The sequence below is a fragment of the Lagopus muta genome, chromosome 10 (assembly GCF_023343835.1).
Source record: "Lagopus muta isolate bLagMut1 chromosome 10, bLagMut1 primary, whole genome shotgun sequence".
NCBI classification, from domain to species: Eukaryota; Metazoa; Chordata; class Aves; order Galliformes; family Phasianidae; genus Lagopus; species Lagopus muta.
Window position 1 is genome coordinate 3,030,841 of NC_064442.1, and position 17,703 is coordinate 3,048,543.

Genomic DNA, 17,703 nt, shown 5'->3' on the forward strand with positions numbered 1-17,703 from the left:
AAGAAAAAGCTAGAGAATAATCTGTGGAAAATAATAGAAACCAGAGATGTGCTTTCTCTGCAGAGTAAACCTTGAAGGAACCACCTAACCTCTTCTCTGACAGTTTCACCTATCTGCTCCTGCTATGGAACAAGAAAGAATGCAAAGGTTACTGTATGTATTTCTGCCCAACAGCAGAATGTTTTCCTGTGGGAGCCGAATGCCAGGAAAAAACACTTGGCTCCTCCCAAATCATGTTGGTTCTTTATCTCCATCCCATTTGTGTTTCTCTGTCTCAAGAATATAACCTGAGAAAGTAGAGCATTGCCTTTCCCATCCACTGTCCTGTGGCCCTCCGGCACCACCAGGTAAGCCTTCCTTCCTCAACACAACCAACTTGAGCTAACATACACTGTGTTTCAGATCAGTGAACACGCCTTCCCAACACAAGCAATACCTTCAGCTCAAAAATCATCACCTAAACCCTTTCCTTTCAATATCCAGCCTCGCTGAACTCCAGTACCCATCCCTATCCAGTTCCTAGCCTTTCTTATCCTCCCTCCTGGCCAATAACAGCACCAGTCCCAACAACTGACCTCTGCTCAAAGCGCTGCCACGAGCCTTTCCTGGCCACTACTCCATTAATTCTCCGTACACATCTGTCCAGCTGGCATTTCATCCACTTAGTCTGAAAGATCCTTGAGAGAGGACCCTCCCCATTCTTACACACTGCAATAATGTAACAAATAATAAAAGCATTAATTACTTCATTGCATAGCAGATCACGCAGACTGGGAGTTGTTTCTGTTGCATCAGAACAATTTTAAGAACTGAACCTTCAGCTTAGAATTTGTCACTTCGTGCAACATATGATTGTGCTTTGCTGATGATAGCTCAGAAAAAGAAGATGGAAAAAAGCTCTTCATCCCTCTTATGCACGTTTTCTAAGAGCTTTGCTTCTCGAGATAAAACACACGAGGTCTGCAGACACGCTCACAGCCCTGCACAAAACTGCACTGCCATGACCTAATTTGATCACATTTCCAGCCTTGTTTTTGCATAGTTGATCAGTTGTTAGTTCACCTTCTCTTTTTTTTCCTTTTTCTTTTTAATTTTTGCATGATTTCCACTTAAAAACCCACACATTTTTTATTAGCTGATGCAAATTAGAATTGCACTGACTTCACAGACTACAGACAAGGTAACAGATTGCTCCACTAAAAAAGTAACAAGCATTTTTCCCCCCAAAAGGAAAATTAGCTGCATATGGCAAGAATAAGATCTGTAACTTTAATAAAAAGAAGTTATATTTAGTGAAAGTGAAGCTCACTTACTTAACTTGACTAAGTTTGCTTAAAACACTAATAATTGTAGCAAAGTAGCACACTAAAAACAAAAGAAACATCTTCCTTATCTGCTGACAAAGTACCATGTTATCTAAGACACCTTAGACTTTTCCAAATCAATGCATCATTTCATTAAAGTCACTGCATACATCATGCAGAAAACAAATTCCAGCATGCATATGCACTTGTTCATAATGCAGTATTAAGGTCACATAGCCAGCAGGAAGAGGACCATACTTCTTGATGTCAACCTAGCTGTACAAAGCAGGAAAAGTGTTTCATGACACAACTTAACGTCTAGCATGGAACCAACCACAGCACAGTTGTCTCTGAAGTATTCTACCACATTTAAACCAAAGAAATAACATAGAAGGAAGTCCTATGGATTAAGGGTAATCAGCATTCATGATTCTCACAACCCACTTTTGCTGTCCCTTTCAGAACTCAAACCAGCTAAATGTGTTTTTACTCAAATGGCCTTTTGAAAATGGGCAGTATGTGTTCGACAAACAATGTAAATGCAACTATCATCTTCCTATGTCACTTAGCTTCCTATTTCAAAAGCTCTATGGACAGAGAAAGGCAAACAACCATGTTATTGTGTTCTTATATTCCAATCAATGTTTGAAACAAACAAACAAACAAACATGAAATGCCAATATTTCACAGGGCCTTATGATCCTGGGGGGGCTGGAACCAGACATCTTTGAGCTGCCTTTCAATCCAAGCTATTCTATGAATATATCTTATGTTAGCTGCTATATCCTGGACATCAAGTGAGGCATCCAAGGGGCTAAAATGAAAGTCACCAAGCTGCTAGTGCAAACTCCTGCCACCAAAAGCAATGAGTTTATCATGCGTTAATCCTCCTAAACATCACAAAAAAATAATTTCAAAGGAAAGAAGCTTCACTCTTCATGAGTGATCATTAAAAGTTATACATTTCTCATGAGAACACTTGTAATGCCATCTTCTGGCTTGGACATACTTAAAGTAACAGAGAGTTAATCTAAAAGTGCTCCATCAGCTTCAGGTGTGTGTAGTAGCAATCATGCTGCCATTATAGACTAACGAGCAGCTGTTGTGCTGTTACATTCTGCAGGTGAACAAAACTTAAGTTTAGAGGTATCATTTTACTATTACCCATTTAATGGTGAGATGTGAGGTCTGACTTTTGGACCTGATGGAGAACTAGGGGAAATTACCCAGCTCAAGTAACTGCAGGTCTGCAAACAGGACAGCAGATGAGACATCATCTTCAGCACCCACTGTTAACACATCAGCTCAAACCATCCTCAAAATCCCCATTTGTACGCTGGCACCTTGTGGATACAAATGGGACCTTGTGAAGAAAACGCCACAGACCTAGTAAGCTCAGTGTTAGTGCTGATCTACAGATCTTTTGCAGGAGAGAACGTTGCATCAGTTCATACAGCTGCAATACTCCTTCCCCAGTCTGCATGAGGCACCTGCAGGGAGCCTGCAGCACGCTTTGAGGTCGAGCATAAAAGGCAGCCCCACTGCTGACTTACCATTAGCAAGCTTCAAACAGGACAAACATAGAGAAAACTTAGCCTTAAAAGTAAGCAATAATTCAGACCAAGAGTTAAGGTGTAAGATTTACCCATTTTAACATTATTTGCTATCACTAAAGTATCCCAGCACCAACTTCTCACTGAATGACAGAAGCAGGAAAAAAATCCACAAACTAATCCAAACCTCACTACAGTAATTGTTTCAGTCCTACTACTCATGACACAGCTGACGAGCAAAAAGAGTGCTGCTTATGGAGCTCATTTTATTTAACAGTCTCTGTAAGATGTGTATTTGCTCTGCATTTTTTTTAATAAGGCCTAGAAGAACCAAACTGGGGAGTATTAATTGGATGACTTCAGCGGATAAAGCAACAGTGTTTCACTGCAATAGTATCATTCTGCAAGCAAATGCTGGAACAGAAAGCAGCTTCTCACTCCACACATTTCCTTTAAGGGTTTAGAATTCACAATTAGGAAAAACAAAAACATTGGGTATGTAACCTGAGGCTAAAAATAAGAAAAACACTGGATATGCAACTTAATCTAAGGGAATAGCTCTACTTGCAACGTGCTGCATTCCTTCCAGAGCCTGAGAGGAAGGCTACAGCACATCATTTGTCTCTGTTTCTTGTTTTGATCACGTGTACATTTCTGGCAGAAGCTCATGCCCCAGTGCCTGTGAACCCAGTTCCAGCCTCTGCATCTGGATCATACTTTGTTGCATTGGCATTTCACATCAAGAAGGAGCATAGCAAGTCACAAACACTCCGATTTCTCAGAAGACCTCATGGCTCATCAGCATAGAACCAAGATGTTGTGCTGTTTGAGTAGCTACACTGATGCAAGCTCTCACAATGTGACAGAGGTTGTGACAGGGTTACAAAGAGGTTGTTATAATAAACCAACACTGTAGGAAGCAGGTGCACCATGGCTGCACTGAAAAGTTAGCATTAATGCACTATCTTATCTAGCTGCATAGAAACCACTCCTGCAATCACACTGGGCCTGTCTACGTGTTCCAGCATCATACATCTGGTTTTGTGGTATGCTATCAAAATAGCACAGAATATTTCTTCACTCTGCTCTTAAAGTACATACCTCAGAATTTATTGTCCTTGTGTTACAGGGCAATTTTCTACTTAATCTTTACACAGAACAACTTTTTCACCTTTCATATGCTGAGAATGCATCAGAACAAAGATCCACCCTTGACCACAGCAACAGGTACTTTTTCTGCTGCAACTAACACTAGAAGCAATTCATTTCTGACAACAGAAACCATTTTGGTACAGTCAGTGACATCTCTGAAAACAAGACAAGGACCAGTGGGACCCATATTGAGAATACATTTACCAAAATAACACAAACTCATCTACATTTGAAATGGATTACAATAGAGTCAGTGCAGACCTTGCATTAGAACAGGCATGAGCACCATTACTTGGAGCGCCTAAGAGTGGGATGCACAATAATACTGACTGACATTAACCTCCCCCTGTTCTCTTCCCTTCCAAAGGCCACCTCTTCACCTCCCAGCCACATAAAACAGGAATTCCCCCTACGAGCCGCTCTTGCTCTGAAACCAAACCATCCTCCTCTCACGGCAGGGCTCAGTTTCTGATGACTCCTTTCATTTTTTCCCTTAATCATCCAACGGCATTATCTTATTTTGTCATCTCAACCCACAAAGTACTTGTAAACAAACACCATCCAATTAAATCCACTGGTATTTTTGCAGCTTGGTTATAATACAAAAACCCTGACCCACACAGAAGTTCGGTGCAACTAAAACCAACAAAACCTAATCACCATGACCTACTGCAGCAACAACTGCAGAACCAGAGCAGCATGTCAGCAGAAAAGGCTGAAGGGACCGTCACCATTGCCTTGTGTGAGGTCACATTAAATAACACTCCCCATCCCTGGAGGTGCCCAAGGCCAGGGTGGATGGGATCCTGGGCAGCCCAAGATGGTGGGGGGCACCCAGCCCACACAGGGGGTGGGGCTCCATGATCTTCAAGGTCCCTTCCAATCCAACCATGCTACAATTCTATGACATACCTGAGCTGAAGAGACACCAACACATGTTAAGGAGTAACCTGCGATCAGAAACACGTCTGCAGATTAGATTCAGATGACAAACCGTTACAAGGAGGAAAGAGCTCTTCAATTGGGCTTCAGAGCTTCTAAACCCAACCTCAGAAACACGCAGGTTCTGGGAGAACAAAGAGACCCAACAATGCCCACAGAATCCACCAAAGCCACATTGAGGACTGCAGACCCAGGTAAACCGTGCAGCAGGGATGACTCCAAGTAGATTATCACCTTGCTGGGCACTTGCGAGCGTTGCTTTCTCTCTTCTGTCTCATTCCATTCTTTGCAGTCCCGATTTTAAGGCAGCTTAAACCTGAAAAAATACAGGAAAGTAGAACTGAGCCATACAACGACAGAAACTGACAGCACAGCGGCCAATACTAAAGGAACAGCAGTCCGAAACAGGAAAAGCCCTCCAATGAGCCAGGAAGGACTCGTTCAGCTCAGAGATGGGCTCTGTAGGAAGCGCTGAGGCCGAGCCCGCCCGCCCTGTCAGCGCAGCCCCGGGGCTGAGGTGAGCGCGGAGGAAGGGACAGGAAGTCCCCGCCGAGCAGAGCTGCGGGAAATCCGGAGTCGTCCCCGCTCCGCAGCTCCGGGCCCGAAGAGGCACCGCCGGAGGCTGAGGGCCGCACTCCGCTGTAGGGTCACCGGCGTTCCCCTCAGCTTCACCGCCCCGGGAGCGCATAGAGCGGCCCGGGGCAGCCCCGAGGACGGGCGGACGGGCGGGAGGGGCGGAGGTGGGGGGGGGGAGCGGCAGCGCGCCCACGTCCGCGGGGACAGGCGGTGAGAGGGCAGCTCCGCGGAGCGAGGGGGCTGAGGGAAAGCCGGCGGAGGCCACGGGGTCGCGGCACCGGGAGGAAAGCGGGGGGCGGCCGGGGAGCACCGCAGCCGTTACCTGCGCGCCGGCGGGCTCCGCGCTGCGGCCGCCCCCCGCGCTGCGCTGACTGCCGGCGGCGGGGCCGGGCCGGCCGCGGGAAGGGGCCGCGCCGTGCGGGGACACTTTGCGCCCAGCCGCCCCCCGCGGCTCGCTGCGGGGTCAGCGGGCAGGGACTGACCTCCGCCGCAGCCAATCAAAGGCCTTCGCGCTGGGCCCGCCCCCGGCCGCTCGCCGCCGGAGCTTCCGATTGGTCACCGCGCTGACGGCGGCTCCGCCCGCCGCTCGTGGCCCCGCCTTTGCCGTAAAGGGAACGGGGAGGCCTTTGCGACAGCGGAGGGGGAAGGCCGCGGTGGTTCCGGTGATGGAACGGAGGAGAATTGGGCCTTCCCGCTCCCTGTCTCCCGGGGGCGGGTGAGTCGCGGCGGTCGCCTAGCAGCCGTCTCCTAGCAACGGGGCGGGATGGCGCGGTGTGACTAAGCGGGCCGCGGGCTTCCAGGAGGGGGCGGGGCTTGGGGGGCGCGAGGCGAAGGCGGGAACGCTGAAGGGGCGCTGAGGTCTCGGGGCGGGTGGGCAGGGGCCAAAGGCGCTGCGGAAGAGCAGAAGCGTTGCGTTAGGCCGCTGGGTTATTTACAGCCTCTGAAGGGAAATGACGTTGCGTTACAGGGGGTTACGGTAATTCAGCACGAGCTCGTTTAACCAGAGGTGAGCCTACGCAGTCGCTGCAGGTACACAGCTTGGGTTTGAGGCCTTTAAAGCTGGCAGGCTCAGGTGCTGTCTTAGGTCCGTTATTTCTTTCTCCATCCTGTTTTCATGTCTCATTCCTGTCTTTGCAGCTGCACGTGATTTTATGCTTTTAAAGCCTAACTAAAGCAATGGTGAGAACGATATGCAGGAAAACATCTTTCTTTCTATACCGCTTTCCTCTCTGATTCATCTCACTATAAGGTCTCCAGAACTGGTTCCTGTTGTTTATGCAGGAGCCTGACACCACGAGGCCTTATCTTAATTGTTTTTTTCAATGCTGTCACAAATAAATAACGTAAGTGAGGGCTGGGGCTGTCATTTCCTTTGTGTGGATGCAATTGCTTTTCTTCACTCTTTGAGCTTTCCACCATGCCTTCTTACTGTGGCTGAGCCAAATTCATTCTGTCTGACATCTCCCTCTTCGAAGTTAAACCTCTTCAAAATAAGCCCCTCACGTATATTTTTTTAATGACTTGACCACTCCTCTTTGCAAAGCGCTCTGCAAATTAATGCTATAACACAAACGTGCAATGGTGGGATCAGGGAAAGCACAACCAATATCATGTGGTGAAGGTAAAAATTTCATAGCGCGTGTGCTGGAGGAGTTCTAAATCTCTCGTGCTCTTACAGCCTTTCTGCGTTGCATGAATTTGTGCATGACAGATCTGTTCATTTGCCACGAAGAATGACAGCTCAGGTTGGTTTTGCACATAGAAGCAAATGTGCTGAGATAATTTTACGTTGTTAAATGTTCTTGTAGGAAGGAATAAAACTCAAAGATGGGAACAATAGCTACATAAAATATTTTAAGTGATTTGTGAAGAAGTTTTACGATGGTTCGGGCCATAAATTTCCACCTCAAGTAGAATCACAAATAGATTCTTCAGATGAAGAGGGAATTTAAAGTATCAGATCTAATCTCTAACATGGAATGTGGGAAAGGGTTCTTAGGTCTGCTATGGATTAGGTGAGGTACATTTTGAAGTTGCCAGGTCAGCCATCACTGTCAAAGGTACCCCAGCAGAGGGAATTGGAGATTATTCCCTGCAGGGAAGTGCTTATTTTGTAATTTTAGATTCTCTTAAGTCTACACCAAGAGAAATACTGCTCAATTGTGACAGTAAGCAGCAGCCTGGGTAGCAGGTCTTGGTCTACCCCTACTACTCTGTGGCTTTGGGAAGCCATTTCATCAATGCATATTTCAGTTATAGTTTTAAACAACAAAAACAACAACAACAAAATCACATTATGAAAATGAAAGTACAATCCTCAATGCTCGATAGTTTTAAAAATGTGTAAAGATAAGCTAAATAAACCCTAGTAACCTCAGTTTGTTAATGTTCTCCTAGAAAGCAATATTTTTAAACATATTTGGTGTGATAACTGGAATTATGATTAAAAACATAGAAAGGGAATAGCTAGTCTTTATTAAGAGACAGAACTGTTTTCTTCCCTTCTTAAGAGATGTGATACTTAACATTTAACCAGCAGCCAGCTAGAGACAGATGGCTACAGGAGCCTACCTTGGCTCTGCCAGGTTTAAAGAGAGGGGGATCCCAAAAGCATACAAGAAAACTCCCATAAATAAAATAAATCTCACTCCTAAACTCAGAGTAGATGAAAGGTAACGAGTTTATTTTATGAAAAGGGCAGTGGTTAGATAATATATTTAAACTGTATAGAGTAGTATCACTGATAAAAAAAAAACAACAACCACCCTTGTGATCATGGGTGAATCTGTTTTCTGGAGAGATCTGACACCCTTTTAGCCATTTGCATATTGACTGGAAATTTTGGGGTGCTTAGCTACTCACACTTTAAGGAGAAATTTGAATTATTAATAGATTTTCTTGTAAAGCTACACTGAATGTTCCAGCAATTGAAAGAAACATCCCATTAGGTTTGTGATAAAGGTTTCCTTTTAAATCTTTTTCTGAATGTTTAAATGCTTTTAAGAGCCTTTTACACTTTAAGTAATTTTTTTGATTTAAAACTTCTCAGCCATTAGACACTTGAGACCAAGCTTAAAGGCATAGTTGACCTTCTGTATTATATAAAAAACACCGTTTTGGATTACAACATTTACATGCTCAGAGTTTTGCATGTCCAGAGGTAAATGAATCTTTGGTCCTCCTTAAATTAGCCCAGTTCTCTCCTGTATATTCACACTACTCCCCTTGAGTCTGTGTGCAACAAAATATAGGACTTGTCCTTCCCTTTTTGTTTTGTTTTTGTTTTTAAATAGAGTGAGATTGTCCTGTTCACCTTTAGTGGAGAAATAAACATTGTCAGTTCAGATGAAATTCCCACTTGAAACGTCATGCCTGCTCTTCAAGCAATCCCTTGCAAAGGAAATGAGGATTTAGCAGATTTAGCAGCAGAAGATAGAGAAAGATTTGATTGAAGTTCTCATATCTTTCAGAAGCAGACCCTGAAAATTGTCATCTTTATTTTTGTTAATTCCTGCAAATCTACATTTTCAGTAGTATTGTATTGGAACTGTAAATTTCTTCACTACATTGTAACTCTTAACTTTTTGAACATTGCACTGGGATAGAGTTTTGCACAACTGTTAGTTTATCACTTGTTGTTTAACTACAGAGTAATTGTGCTTTAAGTTTAATAATGGTAGTACAGAGTCTAAAAATGTGTGGTGTTCCTTCATATCTTTATGGTTATCTGTTAAGTTCAGTAATAGTGTAATCTTTTTTCCTAGGTAACTTAGAAGAGGAGTGCCTATTAGCCTGTCTCTTACTGGATAAAAATAACTTCAAAGCTGATTTGCAGCAATCAGAAATAATTGGTGAAAACCTACAGCATTCTGTGTTACATTGGATGTTCTCACAATGAAGATATCTTTGCTACAGCAGATGTATAAGGATGTACTGGCAGGCATTCCATTGCCAAAGGAAAGCTATTATTACACCTCTTTTCTTAATCTGTGTGTTGGGCAGTCACAAGAAAGAGATGAATTGCGCGATCTGCCATCCACTGATGACAGTGCTAGGAGTCATCAGGATGCTGTTATCCCTACAGCAGATGATGTATCACATAACTTAGCAAACATGAACTTCTCATTTTATCCACGAGAAGTGATGCTGCTTCAATTAACTTTGATCGAAATGCTGGTTGCTAAAGCAGAGTCCCAGGAAATTGGATTCAGCACAAGACAGAAGTACTGTGAAATTCTTCTCCTTCTTTTGAAGGAAACACAAGTTGACTCGAAATTGGTAAGGTTCTGTAACCTGTGGGAAGACTTCTGCAAAAGGAGAGAGATGGAAGGGACACTACTTAAATATTGTTTCTTCTTATATATCTGCAGGTTTGTCTTCTTGGTAGCCATGATCAGCTGTTATCTCATATGGCTTCAAAAAGTTTAGCATCTCTTGTATATTTCCAACTGAAGGAAGAAGTGAGTATCATATAACTTAACACAGCTTGAAAAATGAATTAATGAATATGTACCTACAAGTTTCTCCATTTGACTTTATAGACAACTTTTTGTAGCTTACGTGGCATAGAAGTACTTGTTTTCTCACTACTCCATAATCTAAAATTACTTAGTAAGAGTATTCTTTCATAGTGAGACTTACAGAGCAACACCAGTGCTGCTCCTTTCTGGTATCTATTGCCTGCATGTCTCTATTGCTCCTTCAGAAAAGCAGAGCTGCAGTCTGGTGATGTTCAACATACAGACTGTTAGTGTCCTCAAAATGCCACACGGTTTTTGAAACGTGTTTAGTGTCAGGAACATTGTTGTAGCAATCAGACAGACCAATACAATAGGAAAGGTATTACAGCAAAGATGTGATAATAGGAGGACTAGCATAATAGAAAAGTACAATAAAAGAAAAGGATTGCTTACCTGTACCAGAAGATTCTAGGGTCACAGGGGAAAGCTCTGCCCAGGAGGAATCTCCAGGAAGAACTCCATCCCCAGTGGCAGCCAGCCTTTAAATGAGATCTAAGAGAGGTGCAACCAGGCTCCATCCCTTCCGGTCCCGCAGCTGAACTGCCTTCACCTGTGCTCCCGGGGCCCACCGGGTCCTTTCCCCAGCTGCTCAATCAGTGGTTCAGGCCGTGACTCAGCAGCTCCCATACAGGATCATAGCTGAATTCCTAACTTCCATTTCACAGAACTTTACAAGAAATAACACAGATGTGCTTCTGAGAAGAAATATATGTTCAGAGATGCTACTATGGAAGCTCTAATATTTTTTCATTAAATACACAGCAAATAGGAAAAAAAAACAAACAATGAATGCTTCTTAGAATATTAAACAAGAAAATACAGAAATATATTTGATTAACATTCTGTAGGTATTCCCTTGCAGCTGGGGAAAGGACCCGGGGGGCCCTGGGAATCTTCAGTATTACCTGTTTTGGGGCATGTTGCCTAACATTAGCAAGTTTTGTTTTCTTTTTCTGGAAAACATAGTTACTTGCTATTGTATGTGCCTTGACTTCATGTGTGTAAATACAAGTCTAGGTGCTTAAAAGGCACCAGTTGGATACGTTGTTTCCACCTGTGTCTTTTCTATGTTTTAGTTTGTGTATTATTAATGGTATCCAAATACAGTTTAGCATGAGTATCAAAATAATTATCATTGTATTGCTGTTTAATTTATGCAGTAACTATAAAGCGTTTCTTTTTATTTTTTTGAACTCATCTAATTAGAATGCAGTAAATGTCACCTGGCTCAGCTTCAGTTTGAAAAGTCTTCTGGAGTTCCCTATGCATACCCAAGTAGCAGAATGTCTGTGGACTCTCACGGCTGTCATCAAGGGTGTAATGAAAGATAAAATGTTACCTGGATCAGGTACTGTAGTAGTTCTATGCTAGTGCCACTATATCAGTGCCCACTAGGGGGAGGGATGTTACTGGTAATCTCTAGAGCAGCTTGACTACACAACGCTTATTTTCTTCATTGTAGAGAGAGTTGAAACGCAATTAAAAACATAGCTTTGATATGCTTTAAAACTGGAAGTAATCATAGTCACCACTTTTCTGTTAATCTGATGCTTTAGCTGATTGTGTTATACTGGAACTCCAACTCTGTAACCTTCTTGTTGTTGTAGGTGTTTTGAAGTTGTTGGCTCCTCTTGATGCTGTGCTTGAAGGATTTTACAATTCCATTCTGCAACATCATTTTGATAGTCAACTCTATAATTCACCTTATTCTAAAGCTGCAAACAACTTGGTCAGTTTTGTAGACCTGCTTGAAGCACTTCTGGCTTCTAGAACTGAATTAGAGCTACCACTGAGATGCCAGAGAGTACTGTTTTTAAAAACATCTTATGTCCTGAATGTCATTAACTCATCAAATCACTATTTTATCAAGAAGAAGTTCATTATGCTTCTTAAAAAATGTGTCCTTTACAAGCCTCAAGAAGATGCTGTAAGTGGGTCTCAATTCTTACAAAAACCATATTTAAAAGAGGATATGCTTGCACTAAGCAATGCTGTTCTGCGAGTTGTGAATTTGACTTGGCTTAATGAAATCCCGCTCAGTGGAAAGGCCTGCTACTTTGGAGGCAGTGAAGCTCTTTCTGGAGATAATAGTCAAAGTGGTTCTGACCAAACTGTCCTTAGAGCCCTAAGTCTGGCTGTGCTCAAAGCACTGGAGTTGAAGAGTCAGAACTCTGCTACAGAGGCTGTAATCAAAGGTAATATTTTCTTTTTGGATTTGTTCATTAAGCAGCAAGAGTTGTAAAGCTTTTAAATTTGTGGTTGCAGCTCATTAAGATTGGAAGCATGTTGTACTGAATTAGTGGTTGTAGGAAGGTGGAACAAAAAATCCCACCCAGAGAGTTTGCCATCACCATCACTGTGTCCTCCTAAATCAGCTTTTTTCCTTATGTTTTTCCTATTCTTAGCCTTGGAATAAGGAGGGCTTGTGACAGCTGCTGTTGAGATAGAAAACTTTTCCGATTAAGACCATATTTTAATAGTTGAAATAGATGAACCAGCTTGAGAACATCAGGTTTTTCTCCAGCTGGGGAAAAAAAAATGCTCATAGTACAAGCTTCTACTCCATTTGGGTGGGGAACTAAAAGAAAGGATAGGTGATGGTTTTCTGGTTTGTAATTGGAGGTGGGCCTTTTAAGTACCACTTAACTTGTTTGAAGGCACTGCCAGACAAATAATATGATGGGACAGAAAAAGTAGTGGTGGGGAAGAGGTAAACATTATAATGAGGCTGTAAAATAAAAGACGGGGAAATCATGGGAGCTGACAGTGTTGTGGTGGTTTTCTTCACTCTACCTTAGAAATATAGCCCTTTGAAATTAGTAGGTGCTAGGCATTCTTCTCATTCCTGCTCAGCTTGAGTATGTTTGTTCCACTGAATAGATGAATTAGATTAGCAGAAGGGCAGATCTGGTGTTTGGGCATTGCCACAAGGCAGACAGTGGGATGGCAGAGGAATGAGTGCAGTTCTCATTCCTGACAGGAGAGGATGCCTTGCTGTTTCCCACTGGTATCCAGTTAGCCTTCTTGGGTGCTCTAAGGAGACACTGCCTGTTAGATATCCTGGAATTCCATCTTTCCACTGGCCTGTCTACCTTTCAGAGGCACATGATGAGTGTCTTCTGATACTAAGCCACGTGAACTTGGATGTGCAAATTGTATGATCAGAGCAGCATGCTGTCCTGGATTACAGGACGTGACAAAAAAGGTAAAATGGTTCTGAGGTAGTGTTTCTAGTCCAATACAAATGAGAATGGATATGTTCCTTATACTCAATTAAGTGTTGATGAGGCAAAATGTCACAATTCAATTTTTTTATATGGGGATGTATTTTACAGCATTTTTGCGGTGTACTGAGACACCTGAGAAGCTCTAGATGAAAATGCTACTTTGCTTTTTATATTTCTACATTCTAGAGCAAAGTCCATTTTTAATTCATCTGTACAAGACAGCTGAAGAATTTTACAAGGGATCTTCATCCACTTTTTCCATATTGTGGAAGATGTCATTTGTGATGCCAGCTGCGTTGTTAGGATTTTTAAGTATTTGTAAGGAAGATTTTACTTACAATCCATCTCCTGAAAAAGTTCTGAGATTTTCTAAGAACAAATGAATAGAATAAAAGTGGGTTACATCTATTTCAGATGTCTGTGGAAAATCGTCTCAAAGAACAAAGTTTTTCTTTTCCCACTTTGTGCTACTGAAATGAGTTGTTTAATTAAATTCAAACGCCACAGGTGTCATGAGACATTTCAAGGTGAAAGGAGTGGTGCTTCTATTTGAGTGTTATTGAATGAAGCGGTTAAAACAAGCACCAAAATGCTTTAATAGACTAACTTCCCTTCTGGGAAGCTTGTTGATCCTATCTTTTTCACTAATACAGATTACAGTGGCTTAACTTTAATTCACTCCAATTTTGGGAGCAATTTTCAGATAGCTTTGATTTATAGGGGAGAATTTCATTCTGAATAGTAACTATTAATAACAAAGATAATTAGATATTTCATTTTTTTTTTCTGAGAGGAGAAGCAACTCTTAAGGTCAGATATTAAGGAAAACCACATGATGGCTTTGTTAGTAAAATTGATCCCATGCTGCAGGAAATCTTTCAAAAGCAGTAATTGCAGTTTATATGAATGATGCAACTGTGCTCTTCAAGCTATGGTGTACTTCAAGCAGTGTAAAAGTTCTCACAGAGTACCTTTGGGTAAAGATGTGTTGCTCTTATTTTTTATTTTCTAAATATTGAATATGTGCAGCATTACATGAAAAAGTAGTGCCTAAACTCAGACATAAAGAATCTTGTCCTAGTTTGTCATTATTATTAAGGAGGTTTCTTGACTTAAGGGAGAGGAGTCTGCCTCAGCCATAAAAATAGTTTGTTTGTTTTTTTTTTTTTTAATGGGTAAGCTAAACTGGCATAAGTTTTGAGGTGCTTTTCCCATTGAGGAGTTCAGTGCTCAGAAGGAGAGGATTTTCAGGAAGAGCACCGCTGGCGTTAGTTGAGAGAGTTCAGTGCAAATAGTGCAGAATCCTTGCTGGAAGTGCCATCTCATGAATGTACTTCTGTTCAAGCCTGTGTGCACTTGAAAACTTGCATCATCCGTGATGAGATTATTTTATAAAGAACTGCTTGGTTTAAGGCTATCGAGCAGGCTTCTTACTCTGTGGAGATGGCAGTTTGGTCCCACTGACTGTGAAGCAGTGCAGCAGATTTCTGTACAGTGGTATTTTTCACACTGGGGTTTTTAGTTTCAGCGCTGTTAGAACATCAGAATTGCATTATGGAATGAAAGTACTCATTTTAAATCATTACATCTGTGGTAATGACCTGATTATAATTCCCCTTTCTTCAGTTTGATATATGCCAATGGAGCTACCTAACTGGGGAGCTAGAGAAAAATATAAAGCACAGCTGTACAGGTATAGCCACATTTTTGTAGGCTTTGTGATACATGCGCACCTGCAAGCTTAGGTGTAAGAGGATTCATGCTGCAGGAGTTTCTAGGTCCACTAGAAGGACACTGCTGTATCAGGTAATTGTGTTCCTAGGATTTATCTGTCTTATCTGTGGGGAGAAAGAGAAGGGAGGAGGAGCCTAATATATATTAAGTAAATTCATTTTCTGCAGGTTAACTTAGTTGATAATGTTGACATCTAAAGGTTGGTGTTCTTAAAGATAAAAAGGATTTAAGGTTAGATAACTGCTTGTGGTCTTCTGAATTTTTTTTCTAGATTACTTTAGTACCAAGGAGGAAGAAATGATCTGTGAAATTTGATGCTGTGTTAAATCAGTTGAGCTTAGGAATGATAAATGTGTGCAGTGTTTTGCATTGTTAACTTTTAAAAATGTCTATATTGGTTAGTAACAAAAAGATGTTGTTGTTTTTTTTCCCCTCCCTTTTCTCTCCTGTTTTCAGAAGGCTTTGAAAGTTCCATGTCCCATCTCTTGGCATTCTGGAGGAATCACATGAAGTGTTCCCTGCACTCTCACCCGGTTGCACATCATTGTGAATGGCTCTCCTTGGTTTTTATAGAGCAAGATGATGACATGTGGGAAGCTGCAAAAGCTTTATTACTCATTTATTTAAAAATTGATAGGTTGGTATGCTTTTTATTTGACTGAACTATGAATGATAACGTAATGAGGTTGTTGTGATGCACATAATGCTTTCATTGATTACTTTTATAGAAAGGATGAATATTTTTAATAAGCTCTGGATTATGCGGTAATGGACGGTGTAAGAGCTGTTAACTTTTCTGATAATTTGGTTAAGTGTTTTTTTCATTGAAATGAAGGAGTTGTGCAACAAATTCCTATTAATACCAAAGCATATCCTGTAATTAAGAATAATTGACTTCACATTCTAAGTAGTGGTTAACTAGAGATAAAAGGCAAAGCTGCTCTCTTTCTACACATGTGAAAAATGCAATCTGGTAATCAAGTTTCAAGAACTTAGGGACCTCTGGCAAGGTAGTGCTCTCACATTTGGACCCATGTAAATTCTGTCACTACTAACATCAGAAATGATTTTTTTGTGAATTTCCCCTGGGTGTTCACTATTTCATTGTTCAAGTTAACATACAAGAGTGTATACTAACTTATAAAATTTTTCAAGCTTCAAATGCAAGGACATTGCGAGTAGTGTCTTAGATACGTAAAATAACTTTTAGGCTCTTTTTCCAATGTGGTGGATGTTCGAGTTTACAAAAGTAATACAGAAGTATCACAGAACTGTTCACATATTTTAAGTATTGCTGCTTCTAGAATTAAGGACATGCTGTTTAAGAAAACCTGCGTTAGGTGCTTTGGCTTCCCAAACTGATCTACCACCCACCTGTGTTCATTCTCTAATATGAAAACTGCTTCTTTTCCTGATATTTATGTTTTGACAGTCTGACTCTGGGATGTTGGAATTCAAAATACTGCATACTGTAAAATAGTTTTCAAACCCATCTTGCATAGAAAGCTCATCCAACAAAACAAGTTTCTTTGCTGGGAATCCTGTAGGTGCTTTTTTTTTTTTTCCCCAGAATTTTATTGGAAATATTTTCCTGGAAATCTAATCACTGTAAAACTTGTAGGGCCTAGCATGTGTGCATTTATTGTCTGTTAGAGAACATCAAAAAAGATCAAGAATAAAATTTTCAGGAAATGTCTGTTCTTAACTGTAGAATTCCACTGAATTTAATCCCTTTCACAATTTACTTTTCAGGTTACGGTGGGATGCTGCAGATAATTTAAGTTGGGAAGAGGAGGAAAGCTGGGACTTCCATGCACATGCAAATGGTTATAATCCTCACTGCATATTTTTATTTTTTCTAGAAAAAATCTCTTTTGATTCCACAGTACTTCTAGATTTTTTGATTTCATCAGAAACTTGCTTTCTGGAGTACTTGGTGAGGTACTTGAAACTTCTTCGAGAGGACTGGCATCGGTTTGTAAGCATCTGTAACCATTTTGATACCAAGTGTGGTTCTTCTCAAGCAATGTCTTCTATCAAGCCTGAACACCAAGAAAAACAAAGCTGCATGGGTGGTGTGAGCTTGCAAAATGCTTGTTGTGAACCAGAATCACAGACTTTGATACCTTTGGCTTCTTCTCACAATTACTTAGTGTTTACAACAGAGCAAGGTGATAATGAAGTTGCAGAGTCTAACCAGTCTAACTCATTGCTATGCGATGATAATACATCTCTGCTGGGTTCTCTTCAAAGACTTGTTAATTATGACAGCTCAGAAGATTCTGAATTAGAATCAGTTGGAGAAGAGTGCTTAGTAAACACAAAGCAGATGCCTTTACATAAGGAGTGTGAGACAATGATAAGGGAAGCTGTTTGCAGCTACACAGATGATAAACAGAATAAACTCGAGTCTGAAGTGTTGCCTCTGAAACAAAAGGGATCTAATACCTCATCCAGTCTGGCATGTATATTGTCTTCAGATAACATCGTTCCTCTAAGAATAATGCTTTATAAATCAACAAAGTGTTTGGAAGAACTGCAAAAAGCAATTTCTAGATTGCAGGGAAGAAATCTTTTCCCTTATAATCCATCTGCACTGTTGAGACTACTGAGTCACATTGAGAAGATTAGTAAGAACACGAATTCACAATAAATCAAAGTAGTATTCTTGTGACTTCTGACTAGTGCACTAGAG

At 41.4% G+C, this 17,703-nt stretch overlaps 2 protein-coding genes across 7 annotated transcripts in view; one reads left to right on the top strand and one right to left on the bottom strand.

The window, feature by feature from the left end:
• The window catches only part of ASB7 (ankyrin repeat and SOCS box containing 7), a 35,298-nt gene extending 24,809 nt beyond the window's left edge, over positions 1-10,489 (bottom strand). The window contains exons 1-4 of one of the 6 annotated variants that reach the window (XM_048956735.1): positions 5,850-5,918; positions 5,186-5,267; positions 4,922-4,959; positions 576-708 (exon numbers count right to left, since the gene is read on the bottom strand). The gene's annotated coding sequence lies outside the window, so the exon portion shown is untranslated. Of the gene's footprint in view, positions 1-575; positions 709-4,921; positions 4,960-5,185; positions 5,532-5,849; positions 5,919-10,440 lie in introns of those variants that run through there. The other 5 variants (XM_048956734.1, XM_048956733.1, XM_048956736.1 and 2 more) reach the window with 5 other exon arrangements.
• On the top strand, positions 6,408-17,661 carry LINS1 (lines homolog 1). Its single transcript, XM_048956724.1, has 7 exons — positions 6,408-6,533; positions 9,292-9,805; positions 9,898-9,987; positions 11,254-11,395; positions 11,655-12,242; positions 15,465-15,645; positions 16,761-17,661. The coding sequence occupies exons 2-7, from the start codon at positions 9,422-9,424 to the stop codon at positions 17,659-17,661; spliced, it is 2,286 nt and encodes a 761-aa protein (XP_048812681.1). The 5' UTR covers positions 6,408-6,533; positions 9,292-9,421.
• Positions 17,662-17,703: the final 42 nt, after the last annotated feature.

Bases quoted from the DNA above. Each gene is read 5' to 3' on its own strand.
- LINS1 (XM_048956724.1), top strand. From the start codon at position 9,422: ATGAAGATATCTTTGCTACAGCAGATGTATAAGGATGTACTGGCAGGC. The intron at 9,988-11,253 runs GTGAGTATCATA...TCATCTAATTAG, and splicing joins ATTTCCAACTGAAGGAAGAA to AATGCAGTAAATGTCACCTG. The intron at 11,396-11,654 runs GTACTGTAGTAG...TTGTTGTTGTAG, and splicing joins TAAAATGTTACCTGGATCAG to GTGTTTTGAAGTTGTTGGCT.